Here is a 20,652-nt window from a genome sequence, read left to right as displayed (position 1 = left end):
AAATATCTGCTTGTCCTGACTCACCTTCCTGGCATGTGTAGACATTTGAGCTTGTGGTGCTTGCTTTAGTGGGTTTTAGATTGTGAGTTGTGATCCGTTAGTGTGTATTGAACACAATTTTATAGATCACAATCAGCACTTCACCCAATGATTATAGACTCCATAATCTTACAACATCAGGGTGGTCAACTCTTTCGTGGACTGGCACGAAATTTCTTGCAGATGGGCAGTTGCAAACCACTGCTCTAGAGGACATTTGCAATGTCTGAAGACATTTTCGGTTGTTAGAACTGGTAGTAGGGTGAGGGTGGGGAATGCCAATGAGGAATGGCCAGAGGTACTACTAAATACTTAACAGTGGACAGGACAGTTCTCCACAACAAAGAATTATCTGGCCCCAAAATTCAGTGGTGTAAAGGTTGAGAAACAGGTGTGGATAGCTCAGAAAGTATTGCATATATTCCATGATATGTATGTTTGTATTCAGCTATAACATAAAATATATTTGTCGCTGTGGGTCACAAACAAAAGCTTGAATATCATTCATTACAAGGTATTTAGTCATTGGGGAAGACTGAAAAATGATGGAATAGGGGATTCTCTTTGGCATTCTTCAAGCATCTTGGGCACTGAGAGCTGTCTGACGAGTTGTCTTCGCCAGGAACCCTGTGGAATCTCTCATCCCATGACTCAATCAAAATGGAGATTGTGGACCATGCACTGCATGCCTTGACAGATGAAGTGATCATTCCACATTCTGGCTGGGAGCGGGAACCTAGTGAAGATTGTAAGCCACGCCATATTGAGTGGGAGTCAGTGCTGACCAACACAGCTGGCTGCCTTAGGTAACATAAGGACTTTGAAAGTATGAAGATTGAATTCTTGAGGATTAACTTAAATTCTTTAAAAAGAAAGTTTAAATTCTTCAGCTTATCATTCAGCCTCCGTTCTATCTCTACTGCAGGCTATGACTGACCTGTCTTTCTGCTGTAGTCGCTACTGTCTTGTGTACCACATGTGCCCATGACGCTGGTCTTCTTGAGGTTCCACACATAGCCCTGTTTCTGTGCCCCTTTGTCTTTGTTTATTTAATTTGGTGAACATTTATTTCGTGCCCACCACATATAGGGCACTTGTCTAGTCCTGGGTTTGTGTCCCTGCTCTAAATTATATGTATTTTAAGCCAGGCTGCGATGAATGCAACAAAAAGAATTCAGAGTCCTAGGAGGGTGGGATGTGGGGTGAGGAAGATCTGTTTTCTCTGTTTGTAATGCCTTCTCTCCTTGTTTATCTTTTGAGGGCAAACTCAAGTGCCTTTATTTCATGTGGGTTTTCCTGATTTCTACTTACATACAATATGTTTTTTTTTCCCTTTGGGATATACTTTTGTGTGCTTTGCCCCATTCCTCATTTGTACTTCTATACAAGAAATATCTGTTCCATCTTAAATTACTGTGATTGATATACTTTATTTACACCCTCCTCACCCCCTGCCCCTGGCCTGGTTGTAAATGTCCCGAAAGTAGAGACTGTCTTACTCAGCTTTCAGTTGCAGTGCCTTACTTATTATGAGTGTTCAGTATTTGTTATAGTGAATAGAAAAGGTAGTGAGGAGGCTTGTAGATGTTGTGGGATCTTAAGGGAAGGATTTCTGGATTTGAGTCATCTTGATGCCTTTTCCCCCTTAGGAATGTTAGCTCAGAGAGGAGTGAAGCTCGCAGGAAACTTCGGGAATGTGACGGCTTAGTGGATGCCCTCATTTTCATTGTTCAGGCTGAGATTGGGCAGAAGGATTCAGATAGCAAGGTAAGTTAATGGCCGAATGAATTCCATTTACAATTACCAGGAGATACCTGTAGTGCAGACCCATCCTTCAGGCTTTTAAATGACATTGGGTACCTATACCAGCCTCACCTTCTTAAAGTGGGTATTCCCCTTAGACGAAAATGGTTTTCTTTAGAATTTCCTTCGAAGCCCTCTCTATCTTAAAGCTCTTCAGCTGTACTTTTATTATTACTATCACTATTTTTTCTTTTTTGTGACAGAGACAGAGAGAGACAGAAAGAGACAGATAGAGACAGACAGGAAGGAGAGAGATGAGAAGCATCAGTTTTTTGTTGTAGCACTTTAGTTGTTCATTGATTGCTTTCTCATATGTGCCTTGACTGGGAGGCTATAGCAGACCAAGTGACCCCTTGCTCAAGCCAGCGACCTTTGGGCTCAAGCCAGTGACTATAGAATCATGTCTGTGATCCCATGGCTCAAGCCAGCAACCCTGTGCCCAAGCTGGATGAGCCCGTGCTCAAGCCGGAGACCTCGGGGTTTCGAACCTGGTTCCTCTGTGTCCCAGTTCGATGCTCTGTCCACTGTGCCACCGCCTGGTCAGGCTATACTTTTAAAGTTGTATATTTTTCTAAGTAGGAAAAAGTAAAAAATAGAAAAAGACTAAGTTTTGTGTCATTACCAAATGGTGGCAAAAACCTTTCATTAGCCTGGGGCTGCAAGGATTTTGAGAAGCTTGGTACACTTAGAGGCACTGTGAGAAATGATGGATTGGACTATACTTTTTGGGTCACTGTTGTAATATCTGAATTATGGAAACCTGTACTTGCTGGGAAATCGCTCTAGGCATTCTCTTCACTCATCGAGCCTTTCCTTTTATGTCCCCAAGCTTGTGGAAAACTGTGTTTGCCTTCTTCGGAACTTGTCATACCAAGTTCATCGGGAGATCCCACAGGCCGAGCGTTACCAAGAGGCACCTCCCAATGTTGCCAACAATACCGGGCCACATGCTGCCAGTTGCTTTGGGGCCAAGAAGGGCAAAGGTGTGTTTTATGGTTTCTTATTCCTTGCTCTTTAATGTAGGACCGGGAAAGGAAGGAACACTTTTAACTTTAGGTGCAAAGGACTTGCTGAGCAGTTTAGGAGTCTCCCTAGACAAGTAGGTCCTTTGCTCTGCCGCTGCTTCCCTGTGTTGTGTGCCTCATTCAAGGTGGTGGCGGTGGTGGTGGTGTTAGTATCGAATCGGTATCAGTGGTTGGGGCAGTCAAGGATGAGAATTCAACTAATCTGGGGCCTTCTCTCCCATTCCTCCTTTGTGTTTCCTGTGTTTTTCTTTTCCTCTCTGCTTTCCTGCTTTATTTGCTCATGATCCTGTTGACATCTCTCTCCTGCATTTTTCTTCCTTTGTTTCTTTCCTCTGCTTTCCACCTTGGGTGACGCGCTGGAAGATGAGTGGTTCTCCAGAGGTGAGTGGAATCTTTTAAGGTGCTTGCCTACTTCTAATCTGCATGTTTTGGTTTTAGCTTTCCTAGTATTTCCTTGCCTAACCCTTCCCTGCGGGCGCATGTAGGAAAATTCAGTCGAGGAAGACGATTGAAACAAGTTTAGCTCTTCCGAGCTAAAGGCCCTTGGCATGCTCTTTCTGGGCAGCAGTCCCAGTCACCAGCACTCGGGACGATAGCAGCAACCATGGTTATCCTTCCCTTCCCTCTCAGCTGCCCGTTTTCCATCCTCGTTTCTGCACAGCCCCTGCTGGACAAGCTGGGGTATAGATCCGTTTCCCCCACCACTGCAGCACTGATTCAAAGATTTCGACTGAAGAATAAAAAATGTGCCGGGTGGACTCCTTTCTTAAACTTTTTACTCCTCTCCCCCTTTTTTAATTTCCAAAGGGAAAAAACCCACAGAAGATCCAGTAAATGACACAGTGGATTTCCCTAAAAGAACTACGCCTGCTCGGGGTAAGTTATCTTTTTCTTTCCTGTCTCCAGGGGCCTCGTAAATGTAGTCCACAGATAAGTATTTGGTAGCCTAACAGTAGACTCTACAATATGTTCACTGTTCTCTCTTCTCTGATGTGTGGATTTGAAGTCACGCTGAAAGGACTGGGAAACTCAAGGATCATGGCAGTGATTTACAGAGCACTGCTTGTTATGGCAACTTGTTCACTAGAAACATGGGTACACTAGGTAGCCACAATAGTTCTTGGGACTTACATTTTACCTGTTACAAGAAGCCTCTTTATCATGTGTATCTTTATATTCATCCACACAGTGAATCCAAATTCTAGCTCTCCGTGGATATAAAAACTTTAGATGTTGTTAAATCTACAGTAGGCCTTTTTGTATTTTTCTGAAGCTGGAAACGGGGAGAGACAGTCAGACAGACTCCCGCATGCGCCCGACCGGGATCCACCCGGCACGCCCACCAGGGGCGATGCTCTGCCCACCAGGGGGCGATGCTCTGCCGTGACCAGAGCCACTCTAGCGCCTGGAGCAGAGGCCAAGGAGCCATCCCCAGCGCCCGGGCCATCTTTGCTCCAATGGAGCCTTGGCTGCGGGAGGGGAAGAGAGAGACAGAGAGGAAGGAGGGGGTGGTGGTGGAGAAGCAAATGGGCGCTTCTCCTATGAGCCCTGGCTGGGAATCGAACCCGGGTCCCCCGCACGCCAGGCCGACGCTCTACCGCTGAGCCAACTGGCCAGGGCCTACAGTAGGCCTTTTTACTTAGTCACAGTCAAGGTGGGCAGAATGAGTTAGTCAGGTTAGAAATAATTTGAGATGAGGAATCTTAATCACGAGTGCATGTTATCAGTGAGCAAATGACTCCCCTGAGTTTCCATGCCCTGACTGCCAAGCAAAGCCAAAGTAAATTGAGGGAGGGGAGAGGCAAGGAAGAAGGAGAGAGACGTTGCGTCTGCTGAGGTGATCCCTGTTCTCTCTTACCATGCCCTAATGATTCCTAGGGAGACATGGAATCAAGCCTCTGAGTTGGCTGTGGAGTGGGTGGGAGAGTGAGGGAGCCTAATGGGGAAGGAGCATAAACCCATCAACCTAGAGAAAAGGCTGGACTTCAGCCAGCCACGGCCTGGCTCATAGGTGCTGATGAGCATCTTCTGCTTTCTCGTCCTTTCCTGTGCAGGCTATGAGCTTTTGTTTCAGCCAGAGGTGGTTCGGATATATATCTCACTACTCAAGGAGAGCAAGACTCCTGCCATCCTAGAAGCCTCAGCTGGGGCTATCCAGAACTTATGTGCTGGGCGCTGGACAGTGAGTACCTTTTAGAAAATAGATTTGAAGTGGGGAGAACTTAGCTAGTTTGCTGCCATTTGTAATCAGTTTCACCTCCATGTGCTACTTCTAGTATGGTCGATACATCCGCTCTGCTCTGCGTCAAGAGAAGGCTCTTTCTGCCATTGCTGACCTCCTGACCAATGAACATGAGCGGGTAGTGAAAGCTGCATCTGGAGCACTGAGAAACCTGGCCGTGGATCCTCGCAACAAAGAATTGATCGGTAAGGAGTTGGATGTTAGCCGTACCGCAGCATCTGATACAGTGCTTCAATCCAGCGGGGGCTAAGTCATTTATTTATTGAAATGGTTGAGAGGAAGGATCCCAGCCTTCCATAGTTTGTGAATCCAAAGGTTGGAGGAGGTTATACAGTTGACCTTGAACAATTAGGGGCGTTCACTCCCACATAGTCAAAGCCATGTATATCTTTTGACTCCCCAAAAACTTAACTACTAAAGAGACTATTTTTGACTCGAAGCTTTAGCAGTAACATCAACAGTTAGCAGATGGTTTTATATGCTATAGCATTATATACTATATTTTCACAATAAATAAGCTAGAGAAAATACTAAGAAAACCAAGGAAGAGAAAATATATAATATTTATTGAAAAAAATCTGCTTGTAGCCTGACCAGTGGTGGCACAGTGGATAGAGCATCAATCTGGGATGCTGAGGTCCCAGGTTCTAAACCCCAAGATCACCAGCTTGAGCATGGGCTTCTCTGGCTTAAGTTGCAGGCTCACCAGCTTGAGTGCAAGGTCACTGGCTTGAGTATGGGATCATTAACATGATCCCATGGTTGCTGGCTTGAGCCCAAAGATCACTGGCTTGAGCCCAAGATTGCTGGCTTGAGCAAGGGGTCACTGGTTTGGCTGGAGTCTCCCGGTCAAGGCACGTATGAAAAAGCAATCAATGAACAACTAAAGTGATGCAACTACAAGTTGATGTGTCTCATCTCCCTCCATCACCTCCCTTACTCTATCTCTCCCTTTCTTCCTCTCTTCCTCTCTCCCTCTCTCCCTCTCTTCCTCTCTCCCTCTCTCCCTTTCTACTTCTCTCTTTCACTCCTTTCTTTCTCTCCCTCTCTCCTTCTCTCTTCTCTTTTTCCCTTTCTCACTAAAACAAAAAGCAAACAAACAACTGCCTGTAGATGGATCCCTTCAGTTAAACCCCATGTTTTTCAGGGTCAACCATGTGGATCTTAGAAAGACAAGAGTGATGACTCTTCAAAAAAATAATACCTATTATTTTTTGAGTACTTAACTTTGTTAGTACACCTTGTTAAGCACTTCTCTAGATTCTTATTTAATTGTCACCACTTGTAAAAGGTTCATTTATTTTTATAGAATAAGGAAACTTAAGGTCAGGTAAATTAAGTAATTTGCTCAGAGTTAATATACCTTGGAAGTGGCAGAGCCCAGTTTCTTTTTTCTTTTTTTTAAATTCCCAATGACTCAGCCTTGGCTGGGTAGTCAGTTGGTTAGAACATCATCCCAATAAACCTAAGGTTGTGGGTTTAATTTCCGGTCAGGGCACATAGGAGAATCAACCAATGAATGCATAAGTAAGTGGAACAACAAATTGATGTTTCTCTCCCTTCCATTCTCTAAAATCAATTTTAAAAAATTTCTAATGACTATTCTATTGAACTACTATAATATTAAACATACTGTTTCTATAGAATATCTGAAAGGACTGTGCAGCATTTTTGATATAACTCTTCACATTATTTCAATGTCCCTGGAAAACAAAAGAATAAATAAAGGAATCACAAGGATAATGAATTCATGGCTATTCCAGGTTCTTTGCTCTTTTGATGTGACAGTCCTATAGGAAATGGAATGGCTTCATAGGGATGGTGCCTCTACCTGATGCGATCAGTGCGGGCCCCTCAGGACCTGACTTCTTGTTCTCTCGGCACATGCTTCTTTGTCTTGCTCCTGCAGGTAAACATGCTATTCCCAACTTGGTCAAGAACCTGCCAGGCGGGCAGCAGAGCCCTTCCCAGAATTTCTCTGAGGACACTGTGGTCTCTGTTTTGAACACCATCAACGAGGTTATTGCTGAGAACTTGGAGGCTGCTAAAAAGCTTCGAGAGACACAGGGTATTGAGAAACTGGTGTTGATCAACAAGTCAGGGTAAGCTTAACTCTTAAAATTACAACTGGAAGAAATTAAATGTAGAGGGGAGTTGCTAGGAAAGAGCTTCTCCTTTCTGCTTCTAAGGTTATTTTATTTTCCATTAATACTTGTAAAATATGAAGAGGTATTATTTTGTTTTCTGTCTCATTCTTGATTCATAAATTGATAACAGACTTTTATGTCAAATATTTTTGTATGTCACAGTTTGGGACAGAATACAGGACTTGGTGAATACTTGATCCTACCCATTGTTGTAATTTTGTTCACGTGTCACATTATATTAGAGAGGTTCTCAGCTTCTTTTCTGGTCTTACATCCAAATTCCATGCGGTGTTACTTTCCTCAAAAGGAACCGCTCAGAAAAAGAAGTTCGAGCAGCAGCACTTGTATTACAGACAATCTGGGGGTATAAGGAACTGCGGAAACCACTGGAAAAAGAAGGATGGAAGAAATCAGACTTTCAGGTAGGATGACTTTTGGGGTTGAGCTGTTTACCTTTTCCTCTTAGTCTCAGGTAACGCTTTTGTGTTTGTTTCTTCCCTTTCACTATCATATTGAGTCTCCTTTCGACCCCCATGTCTGGTAGTAAAAAAATCAGTTAGTTTCCTCCTCCTCCAAAGTGAATGGTGCCAACAGTTTGCTGCCAAAATGTCTCTTGTCTTCCTCTGTGTCACAGCAACTGTATATTCTGGTGGCAGTGAAGGATGGGAGCTTTTTTTTCCTCCAAGTCTGCAATAGTCCTTTGATGGAGTGTGCCATTTTCTGAGACTCTCAGAGGTCTCCTGATAGTATGAGTGTTTGGTACCTTTGTAATCTGTTCGGGAACACAAATAGAAGCCATCACGTTCTAGTTTGCTTCACTATGTAGGTATTCACTTAGCCCTTATGAGATATTTTTTGTAAGAGCTGTATTTGGGAATAGGGACTTAAAGATCTGTCCCATTAGAGAATAAGGTGTAGGTAAATTCAGTATTCACTGACATTTTTGCATTTTATGTTTGCCTCCAGGTTAATCTAAACAATGCTTCTCGTAGCCAGAGCAGTCATTCATATGATGATAGCACTCTTCCTCTCATTGACCGGAACCAGAAATCAGGTACAGTATCTGGGGGCATACCCTCAGCTTTTATTCCACCTCTACTATTTCAAGTGAGCTAGTCTTTGGTAGAGGGTAGAATAATACTTCACTCAGGATTGTTGTGTAGAAGCTGGTAGGCCTATGCATTAGAAAATAAAACAAGGGCCTCACCAGCTGGTGGTGTAGTGGATAGTGTGTTGGCTTGGGACACTGAGCACCCAAGTTCGAAACCCCTAGGTCACTGGCTTGAATGTGGGGAGCTGGCTTGGGCCCGAAGGTCACTGACTTGAAGTCCAAGGTCACTGGTTTGTGCAAGGGGTCACTGGCTCAGCTGGATCCCCCCACCCTCATCAAGGCACGTATGAGAAGCAATCAATGAACAACTAAAGTGAATCAACTATGAGTTGATGCTTTTCATCTTTCCTCCCTCTCTCTCTTTCTTGCTCTTATTGTCTTGTTGTCTCTCTCTCAAAAAAAAAAAAAAAAAAAAAAAAAAAAAGCCTGACCTGCGGCACAGTAGATAAAGCATCGACCTGGAAGGCTGAGGTCGCTAGTTCAAAACTCTGGGCTTGCCCTGTCAAGGCGCATATGAGAAACTACTACAAGTTGATGCTTCCTGCTCCTCCACTCCCCACTTCTCTCTCTTTCTCTCCTCTCTTTAAAATCAATAAATAACAAAGAAAAGTAAAAAATAAAAATAAAAAAGAGTAAGTGTGTTAACATTTAGAAGATCTGCATAACTCTGTGAACCAGCCTTTTCCAAGTGACCAGCATACATGATGTTGCAGAGTCATGCATAGGTAATCCGATTACACTGTCGTATAAAACAGTGGATTTTAATTTAACAGTATGAAGAGATTGTTAGTGTGGAATTAGACTCCACATGGCTCCTAGTCTTGTACCTCTACTTGTTGATCATTAGTAGACGGTACTGTCAGGAAGATCCACAGCTATCTGAAATGACTGTCTTCCTCCCTTTCCAACTTCTTATCTACATGAGGCTAGGTTTTCTTCATGTACTTCAACCAAAATAACATCACAACAGATTAAATGTAGAAGCAGATATGAGAATCCTACTTCTATTAAGCCAGACTTTAAAAAGAGATGTGTGAAAATGTAAAACAGTTTTTAAAACTGTTTCAAAACTTTAAAAAAAAAAAGAAATGTTATTTATGTTAACATGGAATAAGTTTATTGTTAGTTTTAAGTGAAACAAGTACGTATTTAAAATTTCTGAGTATAGTTAATATTAATACATATAACATACACCAATGAAAGTTCTTTGGATCCTTATAATTTTTAAGACTGTAAAATTGTCTGAGACCAAATAATTTGAAAACCGATGGCTTATAGTAACTGGTTTCTTATATTAGGAATCTGTTAGGCTCTTTTAACTCTGAGAGCTTTGTCTAGTGCCTCGTACAAAGTGGATGCTCAGTAAAAATTGGATGAAGGCGAAGGAGGACAGACTAGAACAATTTTTATGATGACTATAGATTTTTATTTTGTTATTTTTAAAAATAAATTATTGATTTTAGATAGAGAGGAAGCAACAGAGAGAGACAGAAAGAGAGAGACAGAAATGTCCGTCTGTTCCTCCATGTGCCCTGACTGGGGATCGAACTGGCAACCTCTGCTCATCAGGACAGCGCTCCAACCAATGGAGCTATCCAGCCAGGGCGACGAATATAGATTTTAAAGAGTTTGGTTTTTTGACTTGGATAATTTTCTGTCTTCATATAGATAAGAAACCTGATCGGGAGGAAATTCAGATGAGCAGTATGGGATCAAATTCAAGATCATTAGGTGGGTGCTTACTTCCTGCCTAAAGACACGGAAGTAATATTTCCCTCGGGTGAGAACTGTCTGGCTCCACCGTGTTTTCTGGTACCCTCACCATTTACCAGTCTTGGTGAGCACGGGCTGGACACTGCCTGCCATTTGGAAAGATGGAAGGAAATTTAGTGAAACTTGATCCATCTACTTCCACATTCCCACTTGCTCAAAGGTTTTAAGAAAATCTTCATTTGCTTCCCTCATTATGACAGAATCAAATTCGTGTTCCTAAACTGTTATTCACAGGCTTTCATAGCCTGACCCTGGGCTCCTTCTCTCTGTGTACTCGGTTTCAGCCCACCTGGTCTGATTTGCTATTCTAATTCTTTATACTTTAAAAAAATTTTTTCTTATGTAATACCTAGTACTGGAATGTCCTTCCCCTCTGCTTTTCTAAGTTCTTTCATCCCCAAAGGCTTAACTGAAGTCCTCTGTTTTCTGTTAGGTACTGTTGTCGCACACTCCATGCTCATCCTTTATAGACAGACCTGGGGCAAAAGTAGGTTTACAATTGTAAGCATGCGGGACACAGTTTATTCTTGTATTATTCTTTATTAATTATTGTATTCTGTACGAACAACTGTAAACCTACTTTTGCCACACCCTGTATGTCGTTACTCTGCATATTTTGTATTTATTGTCTTCCCAACTGGAGCCAAGTTTTGGCTCCAGAACTTAATGCCTTTCTGGAATATTTGACAAAATTTAGTTCCTAACAGAGTTACCTAACTCGCACTTAACCTGCTTAATATATATTACACACGAGAGGGGAATATCATGTTTCTGTTTGCTTTCTTTTTAGATAACAACTATTCGACACTGAATGAGAGAGGGGACCACAGTAGGACACTGGATCGATCCGGGGATCTAGGCGAAATGGAGCCATTGAAGGGAACACCCCTGATGGTAAATTCCCTTTAGGCAGTAGTCCCTCTGTGGCCGATTCTGTTTTGAAGTCTGTGTGTTTTGTGACATGGGAAGAAAGTACCTAGTGAAAGACGGCATCCTCTTCTGGGGGGGCCTTTTGGGAAAAGTAGGAGTTTGACTCCTGTTGGCATTTGTTGGGCCGTTATGCTGTGATGGTTGAGATGGGGAAAGGAAGACTATAAACATGTTATTGATATGACTAACACTGACTGCTCTGTTCTTGTACATCACTCTGTTCCTGTCCCTGCCTGTTTTCCTGGAAATCTTGCGTCTCTTAGTATTATCTTGTTTTGATGGTGTTTACAGATTTGGGCATTTCCCCATATCTGGCACGTACTCACAAGGTTCCTGTTTCCTAACTCTCGTACTAACAAATTGCATGTGTTCACAGAAGGACGAGGGACAGGAATCTCTGGAGGAAGAGTTGGATGTGTTGGTTTTGGATGAGGAGGGGGACCAAGTGTCTAACCCCCCCCATGGTATGTCCTCCAGCTTCCCCCAAGTTCATCACTGAGGAAGGAGGCCCCTGTGTGCCAGCAGTTTGCCAATCATGCCGATCTGATCAGGCCAGAGACGCTCGTCTCGGCCGCGTGGTGCTTGGGTGCTGTTCTGTGATTATTTCCTCTTACGAGGCTGGGACATACTGCTGGGGATCTGATTCTCCATTATGTGCTACTTTTCTCCCTCCAGATTTGTTCAGCTGTCTTTTGGTTCTCCTTATTCCCGACCCTATTAACATCTCTCTCTCTTTTTTTCTTACAGCAGAAGATTTAGCACCACTGTCTCCGCCACATCTGGGCGTATAATATATGTACTTTTATTTTTTGGTGGTGAAATGGACTGACGATTTTCCCCTTTCTTCGCTGGACTATTGTGCCAACTGCCAGGCTGCCTCCTACCCTTACAGCCCTGAGTGGCTGCCTTCTTTCCATCGACTACTGACTTCTTCAAGAGAAGTTTAGTTGTCCTTCCTCCCCACTCCAGGTCCTCTCCAGTTGCTCCCAAGAACCCTGACTCAGTTATATGCATATCTCCAGAAACTGCTGCAGAGGAGCTCTTTCTGCCAGCTCTCCAGGGGCTCCTGGCCTGTGTGGAGGGAGGGAGTGAGAGTGGGAGTCCTCACTGGACGCTGTGGGAAGAATTGGAAGTCACATGCCGTATATGCATTGTACAGCGATCTGATAAATGGATGATTCCTAATCAAGATTATTTTTTTCTGCTCGGGAAGGGGCTATTTTTTTCCTTTAATTTTTATTTTTTAGAATGGGAAGTGTGAGCTCTTCCCTTACTCCTAATGACTATTTTTGAAGCAAAGAAGGCTGGCAGCATTGGCACAAACCATCGGGCAGGGGCCCTAGAGTAGGTGAAGGTCTCCTGGAACTGAGATTGAGAAACGTGGCTCTCCTCATCTCCAGGGCAGGGACCGTGCAGAACTTACAGACTCCATCTCTTCTCCCCGCCTCGTGCCTGCCCAGGGCAGCGCTGCAGCCCCTTTCCGAGGCCGTCCTGAACCCTCCTCTCCATCCTGTGTGTCTGCTGCCTAGGCTGGGCCATTTGCAAGAGGCTGTAGAAAGAGGAGAATATGTCAAGGAAGACTTTTTGGGTGAGAAGGAGCTGAAAGATGTGACGGAACCTCTGGGAGGAGCTAGTAGGAATGTACACGAAACAGTCTGAAACTGGCCGGAAGCTTCAGAGCTGGCTTCCCCCTGCCCTGTTTCTCCTTTTCCCTCCCTTGTAGCCCTGTCTGTCCTGCCTACTCCCTGGATTGGTTGGCTGACTAAAGGACTTGATGTACATACTTCTGCCCCCTTTACCCTGAAAGGTGGGGGTCACCCCTGGCTTTGCCTCTTCTTTGTGCCTTTGGCCTGGGGTGCATCTCCTCCGTCCCTTCTTCCATGTGCCTTTCTTTGCCTCTGCAGTTTTATTTCTCATGATTTTGCAAATTATATTTTGTTGATTCTTACCCACTATTGGCCCTAAATGCAGAAAGAAGAGGCGAGGTGACTTAGAGACCCTCAGATTCTCCATTGGGAATTGGTGTAGACTTTAATTTCAGCCATAGCAAATTTTGCTCAACAGTATATAGTTGGGATTTTGCAAAAATCCTGTTCTGATAAATCTCACAGTGAGGTTGGTGGGAGGTGTGAGTCTTACTCCTTGGTTGCCCTGAGAGTGCTATCATCTCCAAAGGGGTTGTAGGGAAGCCATGCCTACCTCCCACTCCCAAATAGCTTCTCCTTTCAGTTTAGTGTGTATTAGCAGATTGGGCTAGAGGAATCAGCTGCTATGTTGGTTGATTTTTTTTTTTTAATCCTTTTCCTTGCCTTTGACTCCTCCCCCTAATCTGAAATCTTCGTTCAGTGCAAACTGGAAATCTTCATCCTTCTCCTCTCTCCCTTCCCTTATATATGGAGGCTGTGGGGTAGGAGAAGAGTGCACAGCCCACTGGCTCCTTCCCCGTCCCCTGTGCATCAAAATCTCTAATTTACTCCTTTCCACCTTCCCGTTTCTTCCCGCTCCTTTTCTGGCTAAAGGGAGCTTTCTCCTCCGACCCTAAGAGACCCTGAGAGCGTACTGCACAGGGGAAACTGCCCCGGTCTGGACCTGGCCCCACTCTTGGTTTCTCTTGTCCTCTCCTCTTTTGCTGGTGCTCTTTTCCTTGGTGGGGTGTGGGTAATAGAAAAACCACGGGCTTTTGGGGACCTTTAACTGTCTTTTTTTTTTCATTTATAGAAACACTAAACATTCAATTTCAGAGAACCAAAAATTGCACCTTCCCACCAAACACTACTAAGGGGCGTGTCTTCTGCTCCACACCTTTTCTGTTTTTCTTTCTCTCTTGTTAATGCTTTTAAAAACAAATGAGTTTTTTATATAAATAAAGTTTTTAAAGTGTGTATGTAGAGGGTCTGTGTCATTTCTTCACTTCAGGTGTATCTCTCTTTATCTTGGTCACGTTCTTACGTATTGGTGTTCTTTTCTCGCACCAAGAAGGGGGTTGTATCAGGATAGATTTATTATGAGCTCAGCCCCAACTTTATCAAGCAATATTCTTTTTAATTACATATGGAACATTTTCCTCTAAAGATTCTTAAAAATTAAATGTGACTAAGTAGAGCATGGGAAGCTTTTTGCTAACTTAGAGACAGGAAAGTGAAATTTAAAGAACTAATGACTTCCTTGGTTGTTGGAATTTTTTGGTAACATTGACAAAACTAATATGGAAAAAAATCCATTGTAATACAAGACCCTCTAGAAAAGGTAACACTTGTGGGTAGATGATAAGCTACCAACTCCACTGCCCTTCTAATATGAAAATGTAGAATTAAAAGGCTCATTTATAGAAGTACTAAAAACAGGACCATACTGTTGCTTCTCAGGCTATCTGCAACCCTTTAGTAAGAAAAAGGACAGGCCTGTGGCTTCCTTTGTGTCCTACCAAACGTGTGTGAGTAGCAAATACTACTGCAGAGATCCAGGAGTAAGACCTTTGGGAAGAGACTTATATTCCTGGCGCCCACGTTTCCTGTTCTATAATAAAAAGAACTACAGAATTTGTGTAAAACATTTCTGTATGTCCAATCTTTAGATTAAAAATATACAATTTGCTTTGGATGATGGTCATGTCTCAATTCTTTTGGATAGGCCTTAGGTATGAAAATTTTCTTGGGCTAATGAGACCAGGAAATTTTTTTTTTTTTTTAATTTTCTGATGCTGGAAACGGGGAGAGACAGACAGACTCCCGCATGCGCCTGACCGGATCCACCTGGCACACCTACCAGGGGGCGACGCTCTGCCCCGACCAGAGCCACTCTAGCGCCTGGGGCAGAGGCCAAGGAGCCATCCCCAGCGCCGGGGCCATCTTTGCTCCAGTGGAGCCTCGGCTGCGGGAGAGGAAGGAGAGGGGGAGGGGTGGAGAAGCAGATGGGCGCTTCTGTGTGCCCTGGCCGGGAATCGAACCTGAGACTTATGCACGCCAGGTCGGTGCTCTACCACTGAGCCAACCGGCCAGGGCCAAGACCAGGAAATTTAAGCATGATAATATTCTGTACCATTTTAAGTTTGTTAATTTAGGTTAGAAGGATGAAGCACAGAGCCAAAAAGCTATTAAGGTTTGCTTTCCAAAGAGGTTTGGTAACCTGGGATTAAAAAAAAAAAAAATTGTCTTAAGTAGCTGGCTGCTGATGAATAGAATAGACTATTTCTATTACGTTCTTTATTACCCACTGGCCTTGAGCTACATGCATACCACCTCCCGTCTCCCTGAGTCGGTGCATTTTTTAAAAAAAAAATTTTTTTTTTTACAGAGATAGATTTATTTTAGCTCAGTCCCAACTTTATCAAGCAATATTCTTTTTAATTACATATGGAACATTTTCCTCTCAAGATTCTTAAAAATTAAATGTGTCTAGAGCACGGGAAGCTTTTTGCTAACTTAGAGATAAGAAAGTGAAATAGATAGGGATAGAGAGAGAGTCAGAGGGATAGATAGGGACAGACAGACAGGAATGGAGAGAGATGAGAAGCATCAATCAGTTTTTTGTTGTGACACCTTAGTTCAGGGGTCCCCAAACTTTTCACAAAGGGGGCCAGTTCACTGCCCCTCAGACCGTTGGAGGGCCGGACTATAAAAAAACCCTGAACAAATCCCTATGCACACTGTACATATTTTAAAGCAAAAAAACCAAAATGGGAACAAATATAATATTTAAAATAAAGAACAAGTAAATTTAAGTCAACAAACTGACCAGTATTTCAATGGGAACTATGGGCCTGCTTTTGGCTAATGAGATGGTCAATGTCCGGTTCTAAATTTGTCACTGCTAGCCGTAACAAGTGATATGACATGCTTCCGGAGCCGTGACGTGTGCGTCCTGCATCACCGGAAGTAGTACTGTACGTGAGTGACTGTGCTTTGCGGCGCCGCCACATACAGTACTCCAGGAGCACAGGATGCATCTTGCTCCTCTCACTGACCACCAATGAAAGAGATGCCCCTCCCGGAAGTGTGGCGGGGGCTGGATAAATGGCCTCAGGGGGCCGCAGTTTGGGGACCCCTGCCTTAGTTGTTCATTGATTGCTTTCTCATACATGCCCTGACCGTGGGCCTTCAGCAGACCGAGTAACCCCTTACTCGAGCCAGCGACCTTGGGTCCAAGCTGGTGTGCTTTGCTTAAACCAGATGAGCCCACACTCAAGCTGGCGACCTGGGGGTCTCGAACCTGGGTCCTTCCACATCCCAGTCCGATGCTCTTATCTACTGCGCCACCGCCTGATCAGGCTCATTTTTGTTTTATCTCATTCATTTAACAGATATTTACTGAGCATCTTCTATATTCTGGTTATTGTTGTGGATGTTAGATTTAGATCGGAATGAAATGTGAAATCTTTCTCGCAGTCCACAAGAATCCCATGTAGCTAAGATCTGTGATATTTTAAAACCACTTCTCTGCTTTGCCCTTAATATATTTTTATTTTTGAGAGAGAGGAAGGGAGAAGGTGAGAAGCATCAGCTCGTAGTTGCTTTCATTTTAGTTGTGTATTGCTTCTCAGATGAGTCTTGACCAGGACTGGGCCAGTGTACCCATATTCAAGCCAGTGACCTTGGATTTTTCACCCCAGCAACGCTTGGGCTCAAGCTGGTGAGCTTTGGGATTGTGGAAGATTTTCCTGCTCATGCCAGTGACCCCACACTGACAAGCCCACATTCAGAGCCCGCAACCTTGAGGCTTCGCACCAGTGACCCCAGTGTTATGGGTTGATGCATTATCCACTGCACCACCACCAATTGGGCTCTCTTACATTTGACAACACTTTATTTTTAAATTTATAATTTCCATTGTTTATTGAGCATTGTCTTATTTTATTGGTCTTTTTATTTATTTGTTTTGGAAAGGAGAGAGAGAGGGAGGGAGAGAAGGAGGGAGGAGTAGGAAGCATCAACTCCCATATGTGCTGTGCCTTGACTGGGCAAGCCCAGGGCTTCAAACCAGTGACCTCAACTTTCCACGTTGAAGCTTTTATCCACTGCGCCACCACAGGTCTGGCCGTTTGACAACACTTTAGTAATGGTTTTGAAGGCACTGGGGATGTCTTACACCCAATTCTAGGAATCAGTTCTATGGGTTTTGTCAAGAAACTTAAAGCCTGGCCTGTGGTGGGGCAGTGGATAGAGCGCTGACTTGGAACGCTGAGGTTGCTGGTTTGAAATCCTGAGCTTGCTGGGTCAAGACATGTATGAGAAGTAATCAATGAGCAACTAAAATAAAGCAATTATGAATTGATACTTCTCATTCCCCTTCACTCTCTATAAAATCAAGTTAAAAAAAGCAACTTCAGAAACTTGGCCCATGTACACCCAATCCTTTAGAGCCTGAGTTGTTTCTGGAACTGGATATAGATTATGCTCAACCACTCTGTCGCCTCAGTGAGGCTGATTTTGTGAATATGTTTATGAAATAACTAACTGTAATGAGTTTTGCTGCTGACATACTTTCTGATGGCTCAAAGCTCTGACCTCACTTGTCTGTCTTCTTTCTCACTGAACTAGTGCACTTTGTTATAAACTGGAAATGTCTCACCCAGGAAGATCAAGGATCAGTCTTTCTGGGTAGTTTCTTCTCGTTTTGTCTATATCTGAAGTATAGGATAATAAAGGTTTATTTTGGTACTGGCATATAGACCAACTAGAAATAGCCTTATGAAATGTACAAGAATTACCAGATTTGCCATGTTACATTTCCAAAAACTGGCTCAATAGATGAGACTCAAGATTCTGAAATATTTTGATTATTATTATTTTTTAAAGATTTTATTTTTTATTTTTTTATTTTTTTATTTTTTTCTTTCATTTTTCTGAAGCTGGAAACAGGGAGAGACAGTCAGACAGACTCCCGCATGCGCCCGACCGGGATCCACCCGGCACGCCCACCAGGGGCGACGCTCTGCCCACCAGGGGGCGATGCTCTGCCCATCCTGGGCGTCGCCATGTTGCGACCAGAGCCACTCTAGCGCCTGAGGCAGAGGCCACAGAGCCATCCCCAGCGCCCAGGCCATCTTTGCTCCAATGGAGCCTTGGCTGCGGGAGGGGAAGAGAGAGACAGAGAGGAAAGTGCGGCGGAGGGGTGGAGAAGCAAATGGGCGCTTCTCCTGTGTGCCCTGGCCGGGAATCGAACCCGGGTTCTCCGCACGCTAGGCCGACGCTCTACCGCTGAGCCAACCGGCCAGGGCTAAAGATTTTATTTTTTAGAGGGGGGGAGAGAAGGAGGGGAGGAACAGGAAGCATCAACTCCCACTTGTGCCTTGACCAGGCAAGCCCAGGGTCTCGAACTGGTGACCTCTGTGTTCTAGGTTGACCCTTTATCCACTGCGCCACCACAGGGCAGGTCAAGAATCTCGATGTCATTTAGTTTAGTCTGTGTCTGTGGTCACTTGCAACTTGAGGCACTGTTCACTAGTGACTTGCTAAGATTCCAGACTCACTGGAACCCAGGATGCCTGGCTTCACCTCCATTGGCAGTGGTACTACAGTAGTTTCATGGTGGGTGTGGTGATAACCAATTAAGGGAGAATCTCAAAGGAATGATTTCTTATTGTAGAATGTGAGATAACCATGTTAGGCTGATGTGATATGCTGATGTGTATGTTGTGGGTTGGAGTAGTTTTTTTTTTTTTTTTAAACGAGTTGACTATTTTCATATTTTGCAATACAAATGAAAATTACTTTTTTTATTCCACTACTCTCCTCCAAAATTATTCTTTGAAAGGAAGAGGGAAGGAAACACCCAGCTCTGGCCAATGGTGCAGTGGAGAAAGGGGTGTCCGGAGTGCTGAGGTTGCAGGTTTAAGCCCTGGGTCGCTGGCTTGATCCTGGTGGTGGTGGCGGCGTGACCCCAAGGTTGCTGATTTCAATGGCACAACTACGAGGAACAAGTTGATGCTTCTCTCTTCCCCCTTCCTCTCAAAAATGAATGAGTAAATAAAAATTTCAAGAATAGAAAAGTGATCTGGTGAAGTAGAACAAGTATTATAAAACTGATAGAAAAGGGTTCCCCTTTCCTTCCCCACCTCCCTTATCTGTCTGGTCGAGTCACTTCTGACCTCATTCCAAGAGCAGGTCCCACTGGCATCAATCCAGGAGGAGGAGCGCCCCCCCCCCCTCATATGGGGTACTGGCATCATACCAGGACAAGGAGGACCCGGAAGGCTGGAAGGCGGTGAGACCATTGTCCCAGCAGGAGGAGGAGCAGAGAACGGAACAGGAGGTGTCTTCTTGCTGAAGTGCCACGACTGTTTTTGTCAGGCTCTGAGCCTGCGCTTCTGACCATTTCTGACAGTAGTCGTTCACTGCCTCAATGTGTTTCCCCCACTGCTGTGTGTCTTTCTCACAGACGGAGAGTCATGGGTCAGGTATGTGGTGCCGTCATCACAGTAAAACTCGGGCATGTTCTGCGCCACTGGAAATGGCAGGAGAAACTTATATCTTGCAAATCATTGCGTAGGTAATGCCTGGTCTCCTGAGAAGTGAGGCTAGTCCTTAATGTGGGGCTGTCCGTGGCATAGAGAATCCCCTGGAGTTGTTGGCTTTGACTAGAAGTACCACTTCTGGCTACAAAGTTGACCTCAACTAGAGGGCAAGTGGCCAAGTGGTCAAGGAGGTGTGTCTGGAAACAAAATCACTCCTGAGGGACAGCCTACCTTAAGAAAGAAAGCACAAAAAAGTAAGAAAAGATGTTGTAGGGGCTAATTCCTTTTTCAGATAACCTTACGACCTCTTGACTTCCCTGTTGTCTGCCTCACTTAAAGTATTACTTCTTCAGCAGAGCCTCCCAGAATTTAGGGACAGACATGGGTGGAGAGAAAGGCTGGAGCAGGTCAGGTAGGGAAAGCAGCAACGAGAATAACTATCTTGGCCCGTCTGCATTATTGTTGACATAAGAATGTCCAAACCTCAGAAAATTTTTATGAAAATTTATTTGAGCCAAACAGGATACACCTGGAAGCAGGATCTCAATAGACTGAGAAAAATGTTTTCTGTGGCTCGAGCAGAGATGCTAAGCATCACACCCTTCCCTTCCCTCAACAAACTGTGGAGTCTTTGGGCTTTTCACTCACATTTCATTTGCAGCTAGGCATTGCTCTGCCTGCCAGGCTGATATGAGTGCTGAGACAGGAAATGGGATGCAGTTGGCCTTGAGTCTTAGCCGTTTGAAGGTTGCAACCTCCTTCTGACTTGTCACTGATGGAAGTCCTAGGAAAGGCCCTGGCTCAACCTGATCCTCATCACGTCTCTGTACTTTTGAGAAGTCAAGCCTCAAGCTCTCCTGTCTTGCTAACTCAGTTCTGACTCCATCTTTACTTCCTGTAGAATGCTTTGAATTCTGGAACTTCCTCTGCTGACGCATTACCACATTGCCAGTGGCTCTGGAACTGCATTCTACATGACGCCGCTTAAGAGATACTGACTTTCCTAAAGCGAAATCCCGACTCCATTAGTATTTCATTCATCCTGCAAACATTTGTTCAATAACTACTTTTATACAAATGCTGGGGAAAGAGGCCCTTCCTGTCTTTGAGGAGCTTCAGTCCCAGGGATG

The 20,652-nt window shown here is 44.2% G+C and overlaps 1 protein-coding gene across 15 annotated transcripts in view; it reads left to right on the top strand.

The window, feature by feature from the left end:
• The window catches only part of CTNND1 (catenin delta 1), a 144,662-nt gene extending 130,710 nt beyond the window's left edge, over positions 1-13,952 (top strand). For 7 of the 15 annotated variants that reach the window (XM_066361522.1, XM_066361521.1, XM_066361504.1 and 4 more), the window contains 14 exons: positions 662-845; positions 1,689-1,806; positions 2,672-2,825; positions 3,231-3,248; positions 3,675-3,743; positions 4,922-5,049; positions 5,144-5,294; positions 7,019-7,211; positions 7,564-7,678; positions 8,223-8,310; positions 10,036-10,098; positions 10,931-11,034; positions 11,447-11,534; positions 11,818-13,952. In XM_066361522.1, the coding sequence (XP_066217619.1) occupies positions 662-845; positions 1,689-1,806; positions 2,672-2,825; positions 3,231-3,248; positions 3,675-3,743; positions 4,922-5,049; positions 5,144-5,294; positions 7,019-7,211; positions 7,564-7,678; positions 8,223-8,310; positions 10,036-10,098; positions 10,931-11,034; positions 11,447-11,534; positions 11,818-11,861 (1,517 nt within the window). In that variant the 3' untranslated portion in view covers positions 11,862-13,952. The remainder of the gene's footprint in view (positions 1-661; positions 846-1,688; positions 1,807-2,671; positions 2,826-3,230; positions 3,249-3,674; positions 3,744-4,921; positions 5,050-5,143; positions 5,295-7,018; positions 7,212-7,563; positions 7,679-8,222; positions 8,311-10,035; positions 10,099-10,930; positions 11,035-11,446; positions 11,535-11,817) is intronic. The other 8 variants (XM_066361510.1, XM_066361512.1, XM_066361515.1 and 5 more) reach the window with 8 other exon arrangements.
• Positions 13,953-20,652: the final 6,700 nt, after the last annotated feature.

This window comes from Saccopteryx leptura, chromosome 1 (assembly GCF_036850995.1).
Source record: "Saccopteryx leptura isolate mSacLep1 chromosome 1, mSacLep1_pri_phased_curated, whole genome shotgun sequence".
In the NCBI taxonomy this organism is placed as follows: domain Eukaryota; kingdom Metazoa; phylum Chordata; class Mammalia; order Chiroptera; family Emballonuridae; genus Saccopteryx; species Saccopteryx leptura.
This window is presented reverse-complemented; position numbering and strand designations above follow the sequence as displayed.